General features: G+C 41.0%; 1 protein-coding gene across 1 annotated transcript; it reads left to right on the plus strand.

Moving 5' to 3' along the window:
* Positions 1-203: 203 nt before the first annotated feature.
* Positions 204-3,951, plus strand: LOC124150153. The gene is made up of 4 exons (XM_048387028.1): positions 204-329; positions 1,940-2,272; positions 2,850-2,994; positions 3,660-3,951. Exons 1-4 carry the CDS (start codon positions 257-259, stop codon positions 3,769-3,771), a joined length of 663 nt encoding a protein of 220 aa, XP_048242985.1. The 5' UTR covers positions 204-256; the 3' UTR covers positions 3,772-3,951.
* Positions 3,952-13,865: the final 9,914 nt, after the last annotated feature.

Consider the following 13,865-nt stretch of genomic DNA (forward strand, 5'->3'; position numbering starts at 1 on the left):
TATGTTGAACTTAAGTACTTAAACTAAGTACTGATAACGAAAGGTCGCATAAATCAACATATATAAATACCTTTTATTTTGCAACAATAGCTTTTAAAATAAATGAAGCATGAAAGTAAGGAAATATTTTGATGGGATGACCCCGGTATTGCTTCCGCGTCGATCACACGCATCAACGTGTACGGAATCTTGTGTCGCGAGGCCAGATCCCGCACTCTCAGTGGTGGTGATTAATTTACCCTATAAAACCCTTGTGATGGTGTTGTTGTGGTTAAGGATACTGTGCGTGGTCGCGTGCTGCTGTGTGCAAGGATGTCATTCAGATGAAGGTAATCACCGCTTCACTGCATGCTCTTTATCTACAGTCACAGGCGTGTTGAACTCATGTATCAAGCGCTGAAGAGATGTGAAGGCAGCCATAGAAAATCAGTTGTAACAGATGTGTGAAAGTGGACACAAATAAAATCTTCCGGTGCAAACACTGTCGTTCCGGTTGATCTTCCGGTTTTAGTATTATTCATCTTGGCGTCATAGGGTACATTACTCTTCAAAGCAGCACTCGCTCCCTCCCTCACTCCCTCATTCCCTCATTCCCTAACTCACTACGGGTGGCCCAGTCGTCTAAGGCGCCGCGATTCGCTGTGCAGGGTTGCGTCCCTTGGGCGCGCCAGAATACTATGAGTGTGGGTTCGAATCCCGGTTCGCCCCGATTATGTTTCTAGGTTTGTCAGCACCATACCCGTGCTCGCGGTTTTCACCGAAGTGGTTAACGTCTGAGACCTGCATCACTTCATTATTTCCTCCCACATTAAGCTGACACGCCGGGATATTACTGGAATACTGTTAAAAGCGGCGTTAAACCGAACTTACTCACACACCCTAACTTACAAACTCTCTCACTCACTCAAATCGATCGATGGATCCAGCTCGATGGAGTGGTTGACAGGGTGTCTTCGTACCCAGTCGAAAGGACCGTTGCTAATAATATCAATCACTGGTCTGTCTGGTCCAGACTTGATTTTTCATAGACCCCGTCATAAAGCTGGAATATTGCTGTGTATGTCGTTACACATTCAACAGGCCGAAACACGACATGCATATAGTCACAAAGTCACACAAACACACACAGACAAACACACACAATCAATCAAACAATCATTATCATAATCATAAGAAATGGACCGCCTCCGTGGTCTTGTGGTAGAGCGTCCGCCCGGAGAGCGGAAGGTTGAGGGTTCGATCCCGGGCCGCGTCATACAAAAAGACGTTAAAAGATTGTACTTGTTGTTACCCTGTCTGGCGCTCGGCATTAAGGGGCTAAAACAAGGACTGGTCGGCTCGGAGTCAGTATACTGTGTCTGAGTGGGGTATTCATGTTAAACTGCGGCATGGTATCTCAGTGAGCTAGCACTATAAATCGGCATCAGTCCGGACTAGTACAAGCAGCCACACACACACATACACGTACATGCACGTCGCTATATAAGTGCAATAATCTTGGACGCGACGTTAAACCAAATTTCACCTCACCTCACCATAAGAAATGTCTACAAAAGCAACGTTATTTGGAATTTGGACTGCAACAGAATCCTGACCTCATTCCATATTCATCTACGACGTAGAATTACAACGCACTGCCGGCAATACCTCATGTGTTCCTAGTACGTGAAGATCCAGGTTATAACTGGTCTTCAGCAACCCATGCTTGTCGTAAGAGGCGAATAACAGTATCGGGTGGTCAGTCTCGCTGACTCGGTTGATGCGTGTCATCGTATCCCAACTGCGCACATCGATAGCCACGATATCACTCACTGGATTGTCTGGTCCAGACTCGATTATTTACAGACCGTCTTTATATGGCTGGAATATTGCGAAATAACAAACAAACAAACAAACAAACAAACAAACAAACACGATCATGTATCTCTATATATTACAGCATGGACTGAGAGTGACACAAGCACTACCTCTGTACGGGAAGGTCATAATGCAACGTTTACCTGGAACATGAGAATCTATGGACATCGGTTTTATGTTCGATCCCCCACCGACAAGAGTGTGCTGACAGTGGGATCGTCTCTGGTCAGCGTATGGCCTCAATATAAATCACGAATCAAGATCACTGGCGTCACCAACTCATCCGCTGGTCAGGCGGTACAGTTCATCCTGTACAGCGTGACGGCGAGTGATGCTGGGAGGTACACCTGTAGCACAGTCTGGTGGAGTGGCTGGAGTACCATCCCTGACTGTGGATACACCCTGGTTGTTGAAGGTATGCATCGTACATCAAGCATGTCTGCTAGTTTGTTAGAATATATTATTCGTGAAAAATATAAAAACAAGTCTAAATGAATAAATTGAATTTGTTGAAATAAAAAAATGACTCCTTAAGTACTAGTCGTTTAACTTGAAAACCGTATACAATACGAAGCTCATACTTACAGCATATAGTGAACTTCTCTAAGGGCACCGTGTCAGTGAGATCCGATTCCAAATCAACGAATCATTGTAAGTGTGTGATATACTTGATTATACTTGACGAGTTTTCGGAATCATCGTGGTCCGGTTCAATAGCGGTTCACTGTACAATACATTAGTCATTTCTTGGTCCATGTGTCATGTATACAGAATTCTTCTGAAGAAAACTGTAACAATATCCTCGAAAAAACTACTGTGCATCCTGAAAAAACAAGGATGCCAAAGGGTGCCAAATGAACCAAACGTTTCAAACCAATGACTGGTTAAGCAACGACCCCGGCCGTAGGGGAGACACGTTTTCACGTACAATAGAACTTAACTTTTGTATTTCAAAAGCTCGTGGGTTACAAGAGTCCTTCTTGTGTTGCCAGGGACCGCGGGACAAGCAAGCACCACCTCTGCACTGGGCCAGGACACAACCTTGGTGTACTCCACCCCTTTCAAGAGTACCGCACCGGACCACCATCCGACCTTGTCCTGGACAACAAACAACACGCACCTGCTGAAAGGAAAAAGGTATCAATTAACTAAACTCCTGCTAGTTAATAGTGAGTGAGTGAGTTTGGTTTAGCGCCGGTTTTAACAGTATTCCAGTTATATCGCGCCGTGTGAGCTTAATGTGGGAGGAAAGCCCGAAGTGATGCAGGTCTCAGACGTTTACCACTTCGGTGAAACCCACGAGCACGGGTATGGTGCTGACACACCGGGATTCGAACCCACAATCATAGGTTTCTGGCGTGTCCAAGGGACGCAACTCTGCACAGCGAATCGCGGCGCCTTAGACGACTGGGCCACCCGTGCCCCCTGCTAGTTAATAGGTGATACGTGTGTTTTCTGTGTCGGGAGGAACATATATGTAACAGGCAGGCCGGCCTTTGAAAAACATGTTCTCCTAGTTTTATATGATAAGTAAACTGATAGATAAAAACATATTCTTGAAGCTTCTTTTGCCAATAATATCATCATTAATCTGCAGAACGAAAGATTGAACCAATAACCCAATCGTTTGTCTCGAATGGAAATGACTTAATAAAAATAAATAAAAATAAAAATTAAGCATCACTGTAATGTTACATGACTGATGAATATATATGTCTGAAACTACAAAGCTTTTGATTAATATATTTGCTACCTTAAGTGATAGTGGAGTTTCTAACAGTAAAGTCATTTCTTTCTGACAGAACACAGGCCGACCAACCACACGACAGCAGCGTACGGACCATATCATACGGATGTCCAGCCATCCTGGATCTCTTCATAGTGACTCTATTTGTCGTTGGAGTCAGTCGATAAACAACTATTGTGATACATTTAACATAAATAAATCTGCTTTGTTTATGTTATTAACCTTGTATTGTATGAGTCCTCAAAGACATCGACAATTTAAGTCGATACAACCGAGGAGGCACATGTGTCTGCTAACCAATCATTCCCTACATGTCCAGTGTTAGGGTATTGACTGACCAACTTTAGTTTGACTATGCATGCATGTTCCATAGTCAAATACGACTTTCTTTAGCATCGTGAAGGGGTAGCTCATGGGTCACCCAATTTTCCATCTGGGAATAAGCAAGTTTTAATTAGATTCAGCTACGAACTAACCTTTTTTAAGAAAGACGGATGTTATCCTGAAAACAAATCTTGAGTGAATGTTGGTATAGTTGACATAGAACCAGTAATACAAGAAAACTACCTACCAGTCTCTAATGAAAGAGAATCAATTCTCAACATAAACAAATCAACGTCTCACCCAGACATGGCTAACAACAGTTGTGGTATTCTAATATAGGTGATCCAACACCTAGGATCAACGTCTCACCCAGACATGGCTAACAACAGTTGTGGTATTCTCATATAGGTGATCCAACATCTAGAATCAACGTCTCACCCAGACATGGCTAACAACAGTTGTGGTATTCTCATATAGGTGATCCAACACCTAGGATCAACGTCTCACCCAGACATGGCTAACAACAGTTGTGGTATTCTAATATAGGGGATCCAACACCTAGGATCAACGTCTCACCCAGACATGGCTAACAACAGTTGTGGTATTCTAATATAGGTGATCCAACACCTAGGATCAACGTCTCACCCAGACATGGCTAACAAAAGTTGTGCTATTCTAATGTAGGTGATCCAACACCTAGGATCAACGTCTCACCCAGACGTGGCTAACAACAGTTGTGGTATTCTAATATAGGTGATCCAACACCTAGGATCAACGTCTCACCCAGACATGGCTAACAAAAGTTGTGCTATTCTAATGTAGGTGATCCAACACCTAGGATCAACGTCTCACCCAGACGTGGCTAACAACAGTTGTGGTATTCTCATATAGGTGATCCAACACCTAGGATCAACGTCTCACCCAGACATGGCTAACAACAGTTGTGGTATTCTAATATAGGGGATCCAACACCTAGGATCAACGTCTCACCCAGACATGGCTAACAACAGTTGTGGTATTCTAATATAGGTGATCCAACACCTAGGATCAACGTCTCACCCAGACATGGCTAACAAAAGTTGTGCTATTCTAATGTAGGTGATCCAACACCTAGGATCAACGTCTCACCCAGACGTGGCTAACAACAGTTGTGGTATTCTAATATAGGTGATCCAACACCTAGGATCAACGTCTCACCCAGACATGGCTAACAACAGTTGTGGTATTTTAATATAGGGGATTCAACACCTAGGATCAACGTCTCACCCAGACGTGGCTAACAACAGTTGTGGTATTCTAATATAGGTGATCCAACACCTAGGATCAACGTCTCACCCAGACATGGCTAACAACAGTTGTGGTATTTTAATATAGGGGATTCAACACCTAGGATCAACGTCTCACCCAGACATGGCTAACAACAGTTGAAGTATTCTAATATAGGTGATCCAACACCTAGGATCAACGTCTCACCCAGACATGGCTAACAACAGTTGTGGTATTCTAATATAGGTGATCCAACACCTAGGATCAACGTCTCACTCAGACATGGCTAACAACAGTTGTGGTATTCTCACATAGGTGATCCAACACCTAGGATCAACGTCTCACTCAGACATGGCTAACAACAGTTGAAGTATTCTAATATAGGTGATCCAACACCTAGGATCAACGTCTCACCCAGACGTGGCTAACAACAGTCGTGGTATTCTAATATAGGGGATCCAACACCTAGGATCAACGTCTCACCCAGACATGGCTAACAACAGTTGAAGTATTCTAATGTAGGTGATCCAACACCTAGGATCAACGTCTCACCCAGACATGGCTAACAACAGTCGTGGTATTCTAATATAGGTGATCCAACACCTAGGATCAACGGCCAACACTTAATTGACATCGTGCACACAAAAGACAAAGTGTACCTTTGACGAAAAAGAAAACCATAGAGATCCAGACGCCAAGTCGGATGTGACAGCAAACGTTACTAATATAAGGTTGCAGTTAATGGCAAATACTACTACTACTACTACTACTACTACTACTACTACTACTACTACTACTACTACTACTACTACTACTAACCACGGAGATCTAGATTAGAATTGCTCTTCAGCAAACCCATACTTGTAAGAGGCGACTAATGGGATCGAGGGGGTGTCCAGGCTTGCTAACTTGGTTGATGCATGTCATCGTATCCCAATAGCTCAGATCGATGTTCATGGTGTCAATCACAGGAATGTCTGGTCTAGACCCGATTATGGAGAGACCGCGGTCATATTGCTGGAATATTGCAGAGTGTATTCCCTTATCAGTTGTATTCCCTTATCAGTTGTATTTTCTTATCAGTTGTATTCCCTTATCAGTTGTATTCCCTTATCAGTTGTATTCCCTTATCAGTTGTATTTCCTTATCAGTTGTATTTTCTTATCAGTTGTATTCCCTTATCAGTTGTATTCCCTTATAAGTTGCATTTTCTTATCAGTTGTATTTCCTTATCAGTTGTATTTCCTTATCAGTTGTATTCCCTTATCAGTTGTATTTCCTTATCAGTTGTATTCCCTTATCAGTTGTATGTTCTTATCAGTTGTTTTCCCTTATCAGTTGTATTTCCTTATCAGTTATATTGGAGAACCACTTTAAAACACTTGAGGGAAAACATTGACCGTCAAATTAGAGGTCGACCAGGCCGACTTTTTAACAAGGATCAGTCAGCACAGACCATCCGAGACGAATGGTGTCAAGTCCCATTTCTTGTGATCAGACATCTAACATCTTCTGCCTGTCGTCGATTTGGGGCGTGCACTGATTCATATTGACTGACAAGTGAGTCATTCTGAAGGATTAATTAAAGAAAGTTCCATTTGCTGATTTCAGTCTTGATGGTAGATCGATCCCTGAGCAACAGACCCCACCCCCCAAGCTGTGGACACAATACCTTCATTTTTGTTCTCATTTACAGAATAACTTGTAATGATGTTGTTAATTCATGTCTTTTACAATACAAGTATCTTCCTCAACATTGATCCTGCTCTTTGTTTTGGAACAAAAAATGCTGGTTGGTAATGGATTTTTGCTCGTCATTTAAGATGATATTACTAACATGTACTCTTTGGGGGCTTTTGGGTCATGTGACAATTAATGCTAAATGAAATGTCAGATTCTCATTATCGTGGAAATCGTAATACCCAACAGAGTATCAGTTATCATACGTAAGTAGCACGTTAACTGCCCAAGGGAACGAAAACAATAGAAATGACATGATATTCTGTAATTTTGAGAATAATTATCTTCAGCTAAAATATAACTATTTCCATTATAATAAGATAGCTCTGATGAAGGAATAGTCTATTGTACGACTATAGCATAAGCAACTCTTTTGGAATCACTATCAAACAGTGATGATACCACATTGCAAAGATTCGTGCAAATCCTTTGAGTGTGTGATGATCCGCATGGTATTAATCCTACTTGTCTCAAATACGTTCTGTAAATATAAAGAAATGTCGTCCTTGATTGCATTTAGGGTCATGGTTAATCTCTGAGACAGGGATTTGGTGGTACGTTTGCTACCAAGCAGTCTATCTGATTCTATATCCTATTTTGCTTGTACCATATGCTCAGGTTAACAGTTGACTGGACTCTGCATTCCACCAGTCTCTGGCAGTGAACATTTGTAAATGTTTACTCTGTTTCTGATATGTTGTACCTAAAGTTAAGACTTAAATTAACCGCTCGTCTGTCAAAATTACAGCTTAACACAAAACAATAATAACCCGGTACACAGCTAATCCCTTGCCACTTGTATTTTTCTTGTGAAGACCGAATTTACAGTAACAAGGTATTCAATTAATTAGGTTGTTATTTGTGTAATCTGCAAGCACCTCTCATAATAACGAGATACAGAATGAATAAAGACCGAATTTACAGTGACAAGGAATTCAGTTAATAAGGTTGTTATTTGTGTAATTTCCAAGAACCTCTCATCACAAAATGAAATAATCAACGTGTTCATCATCATGTAACAATTAAGGGTTTCACAACCCTTTGACGTGAAAACATATGCATTCTTCATAATATATTTCCCCACATTGAATACATAAATAATTGATATAAGCGTGTTTTATTTACAATTTTAGTCACACATTTATATACGTTTTTGACAAAGAATGCTTGAATTGGTTGACTGACTTCCCACAGACAAAGAAAGGATTAAAAGTCCTGAATACATCCTATCACAATCATCCACTACCAATTTTCTCGAATAATACACAGTTACCTATGGTATCCACAAGCACCAATACTCAGTATGGTCATTGGATGATTATAAAAATCACAAAGCCTAAATGACCACATCCGATGATTGTTTAGAAGAACACCTCTAAAGTCAGCATCATGACAGTCTATATTGGTTTCCAACATCTCGTTATAATTAATAGTATATATTAGAAAAACACTTCCTGAAACGAGCCCCCCCCCCCCCCCCCCCCCCAACAACAACAACAACAAACAAAACCAACAAACAAAACCAACAAAACAAAACAAAACAAAACAAAACAAAACAAAACAAAACAAACAAAAACAAACAAACAAACTTCCTCTTATTAATCCTTACAAAGAGAAGACAAAAGTAGGGTGTGTGGGGAACTACTACTTCAAACCATTTGAGAAGTGGAAGCTACTATTACTTTAAAAAAAACTACAGACAAATGCATTTCCCTCATTGTGAAAGTGCATCTGAAATAATTCTTCACGACATTCTTTATCTAAATATTTGTAACATATTCAGCAGTGTAAATTAATTTCACCGGTGTCGTTTGGACATAGCTCCAGTGGAAAAAGGCCTTGGCCACTGTCCTGGCTGGTTGAAGCGCTGTCAGTTCGCCGTCCATCCATTCGACAACTGGCACGTACGAACGGTCGCCTGGAGGTCAATGATCCCGTTTCCAATGTGCTGGGTGCCTGTTCCGTCTCATGTTGGTTTCGCACTGTTATCAGTTTTCCTTGCTTGAAATACCCTTTCAGTCCTCTCCTCTCCAGTTCCTTCAGACGGTCACTTTGGCGAAAGGTGAGATCGTTGGAGACGCCATAACCGCCCTCCTTCAATACAGGCCTTGCTTTTAAATTCTCGACTTTATCATCAGACTCCCGATATTTCACTATTAAGGGTCGTGGTTTACTCGGATTGTCACGCTAGATGCCTAGGCGGTGAGCACGGAAAACGTCAGATTTCTCCCACGTTTTAGTCTTTACGCTGTCATTGAGAAGTGATGTTATCTTTTCCTTCCTTACATAATAAGGGTGTCTCTCCTAGCAATTCTTGCACTCCGTAGAACATAACGTTGTCTCTACGGCTTAACGCCTCCAGCCCATCGAGCTCATCGTCGACATCTGACATCTTGTTCTGTATCCTGTCGACCTTTTCCGTCAGCGCATCTATGTCGTCATACACAATACTGTTTGTCTGTTAGAGAGCGTTCAAGTCCGACTGAGTAGTGACTAATTGACTTTCGATCTGTCCACACTTGGCTGATAGTATCTGAACGTCCGACTTGATGAACTAATTTGATTACTCAAGTCCGTTTTGACAGTACGAAGCTCGGATGTGACGGCGCGAATCTCTTCTAGGATAGCGATAGAGAGGGTGGGCCGGGGTTAGCTTCTATATCGCCAGAGCAAAGTAGCAAATCTGATACAACACCGGCTGGCACAGGGTGTCCCCCGTGCCAACAAAAGATGGCTAACAACAGTTGTGGTATTCTCATATAGGTGATCCAACACCTAGGATCAACGTCTCACCCAGACATGGCTAACAACAGTTGTGGTATTCTAATATAGGTGATCCAACACCTAGGATCAACGTCTCACTCAGACATGGCTAACAACAGTTGTGGTATTCTCACATAGGTGATCCAACACCTAGGATCAACGTCTCACTCAGACATGGCTAACAACAGTTGAAGTATTCTAATATAGGTGATCCAACACCTAGGATCAACGTCTCACCCAGACGTGGCTAACAACAGTCGTGGTATTCTAATATAGGGGATCCAAAACCTAGGATCAACGTCTCACCCAGACATGGCTAACAACAGTTGAAGTATTCTAATATAGGTGATCCAACACCTAGGATCAACGTCTCACCCAGACATGGCTAACAACAGTTGAAGTATTCTAATGTAGGTGATCCAACACCTAGGATCAACGTCTCACCCAGACATGGCTAACAACAGTCGTGGTATTCTAATATAGGTGATCCAACACCTAGGATCAACGGCCAACACTTAATTGACATCGTGCACACAAAAGACAAAGTGTACCTTTGACGAAAAAGAAAACCATAGAGATCCAGACGCCAAGTCGGATGTGACAGCAAACGTTACTAATATAAGGTTGCAGTTAATGGCAAATACTACTACTACTACTACTACTACTACTACTACTACTACTACTACTACTACTACTACTACTACTACTAACCACGGAGATCTAGATTAGAATTGCTCTTCAGCAAACCCATACTTGTAAGAGGCGACTAATGGGATCGAGGGGGTGTCCAGGCTTGCTAACTTGGTTGATGCATGTCATCGTATCCCAATAGCTCAGATCGATGTTCATGGTGTCAATCACAGGAATGTCTGGTCTAGACCCGATTATGGAGAGACCGCGGTCATATTGCTGGAATATTGCAGAGTGTATTCCCTTATCAGTTGTATTCCCTTATCAGTTGTATTTTCTTATCAGTTGTATTCCCTTATCAGTTGTATTCCCTTATCAGTTGTATTCCCTTATCAGTTGTATTTCCTTATCAGTTGTATTTTCTTATCAGTTGTATTCCCTTATCAGTTGTATTCCCTTATAAGTTGTATTTTCTTATCAGTTGTATTTCCTTATCAGTTGTATTTCCTTATCAGTTGTATTCCCTTATCAGTTGTATTTCCTTATCAGTTGTATTCCCTTATCAGTTGTATGTTCTTATCAGTTGTTTTCCCTTATCAGTTGTATTTCCTTATCAGTTATATTGGAGAACCACTTTAAAACACTTGAGGGAAAACATTGACCGTCAAATTAGAGGTCGACCAGGCCGACTTTTTAACAAGGATCAGTCAGCACAGACCATCCGAGACGAATGGTGTCAAGTCCCATTTCTTGTGATCAGACATCTAACATCTTCTGCCTGTCGTCGATTTGGGGCGTGCACTGATTCATATTGACTGACAAGTGAGTCATTCTGAAGGATTAATTAAAGAAAGTTCCATTTGCTGATTTCAGTCTTGATGGTAGATCGATCCCTGAGCAACAGACCCCACCCCCCAAGCTGTGGACACAATACCTTCATTTACAGAATAACTTGTAATGATGTTGTTAATTCATGTCTTTTACAATACAAGTATCTTCCTCAACATTGATCCTGCTCTTTGTTTTGGAACAAAAAATGCTGGTTGGTAATGGATTTTTGCTCGTCATTTAAGATGATATTACTAACATGTACTCTTTGGGGGCTTTTGGGTCATGTGACAATTAATGCTAAATGAAATGTCAGATTCTCATTATCGTGGAAATCGTAATACCCAACAGAGTATCAGTTATCATACGTAAGTAGCACGTTAACTGCCCAAGGGAACGAAAACAATAGAAATGACATGATATTCTGTAATTTTGAGAATAATTATCTTCAGCTAAAATATAACTATTTCCATTATAATAAGATAGCTCTGATGAAGGAATAGTCTATTGTACGACTATAGCATAAGCAACTCTTTTGGAATCACTATCAAACAGTGATGATACCACATTGCAAAGATTCGTGCAAATCCTTTGAGTGTGTGATGATCCGCATGGTATTAATCCTACTTGTCTCAAATACGTTCTGTAAATATAAAGAAATGTCGTCCTTGATTGCATTTAGGGTCATGGTTAATCTCTGAGACAGGGATTTGGTGGTACGTTTGCTACCAAGCAGTCTATCTGATTCTATATCCTATTTTGCTTGTACCATATGCTCAGGTTAACAGTTGACTGGACTCTGCATTCCACCAGTCTCTGGCAGTGAACATTTGTAAATGTTTACTCTGTTTCTGATATGTTGTACCTAAAGTTAAGACTTAAATTAACCGCTCGTCTGTCAAAATTACAGCTTAACACAAAACAATAATAACCCGGTACACAGCTAATCCCTTGCCACTTGTATTTTTCTTGTGAAGACCGAATTTACAGTAACAAGGTATTCAATTAATTAGGTTGTTATTTGTGTAATCTGCAAGCACCTCTCATAATAACGAGATACAGAATGAATAAAGACCGAATTTACAGTGACAAGGAATTCAGTTAATAAGGTTGTTATTTGTGTAATTTCCAAGAACCTCTCATCACAAAATGAAATAATCAACGTGTTCATCATCATGTAACAATTAAGGGTTTCACAACCCTTTGACGTGAAAACATATGCATTCTTCATAATATATTTCCCCACATTGAATACATAAATAATTGATATAAGCGTGTTTTATTTACAATTTTAGTCACACATTTATATACGTTTTTGACAAAGAATGCTTGAATTGGTTGACTGACTTCCCACAGACAAAGAAAGGATTAAAAGTCCTGAATACATCCTATCACAATCATCCACTACCAATTTTCTCGAATAATACACAGTTACCTATGGTATCCACAAGCACCAATACTCAGTATGGTCATTGGATGATTATAAAAATCACAAAGCCTAAATGACCACATCCGATGATTGTTTAGAAGAACACCTCTAAAGTCAGCATCATGACAGTCTATATTGGTTTCCAACATCTCGTTATAATTAATAGTATATATTAGAAAAACACTTCCTGAAACGAGCCCCCCCCCCCCCCCCCCAACAACAACAACAACAACAAACAAAACCAACAAACAAAACCAACAAAACAAAACAAAACAAAACAAAACAAAACAAAACAAAACAAAACAAACAAAAACAAACAAACAAACTTCCTCTTATTAATCCTTACAAAGAGAAGACAAAAGTAGGGTGTGTGGGGAACTACTACTTCAAACCATTTGAGAAGTGGAAGCTACTATTACTTTAAAAAAAACTACAGACAAATGCATTTCCCTCATTGTGAAAGTGCATCTGAAATAATTCTTCACGACATTCTTTATCTAAATATTTGTAACATATTCAGCAGTGTAAATTAATTTCACCGGTGTCGTTTGGACATAGCTCCAGTGGAAAAAGGCCTTGGCCACTGTCCTGGCTGGTTGAAGCGCTGTCAGTTCGCCGTCCATCCATTCGACAACTGGCACGTACGAACGGTCGCCTGGAGGTCAATGATCCCGTTTCCAATGTGCTGGGTGCCTGTTCCGTCTCATGTTGGTTTCGCACTGTTATCAGTTTTCCTTGCTTGAAATACCCTTTCAGTCCTCTCCTCTCCAGTTCCTTCAGACGGTCACTTTGGCGAAAGGTGAGATCGTTGGAGACGCCATAACCGCCCTCCTTCAATACAGGCCTTGCTTTTAAATTCTCGACTTTATCATCAGACTCCCGATATTTCACTATTAAGGGTCGTGGTTTACTCGGATTGTCACGCTAGATGCCTAGGCGGTGAGCACGGAAAACGTCAGATTTCTCCCACGTTTTAGTCTTTACGCTGTCATTGAGAAGTGATGTTATCTTTTCCTTCCTTACATAATAAGGGTGTCTCTCCTAGCAATTCTTGCACTCCGTAGAACATAACGTTGTCTCTACGGCTTAACGCCTCCAGCCCATCGAGCTCATCGTCGACATCTGACATCTTGTTCTGTATCCTGTCGACCTTTTCCGTCAGCGCATCTATGTCGTCATACACAATACTGTTTGTCTGTTAGAGAGCGTTCAAGTCCGACTGAGTAGTGACTAATTGACTTTCGATCTGTCCACACTTGGCTGATAGTATCTGAACGTCCG

This window comes from Haliotis rufescens, unplaced genomic scaffold, assembly GCF_023055435.1.
Source record: "Haliotis rufescens isolate VD_foot unplaced genomic scaffold, xgHalRufe1.0.p SCAF_63, whole genome shotgun sequence".
Lineage (NCBI taxonomy): Eukaryota > Metazoa > Mollusca > Gastropoda > Lepetellida > Haliotidae > Haliotis > Haliotis rufescens.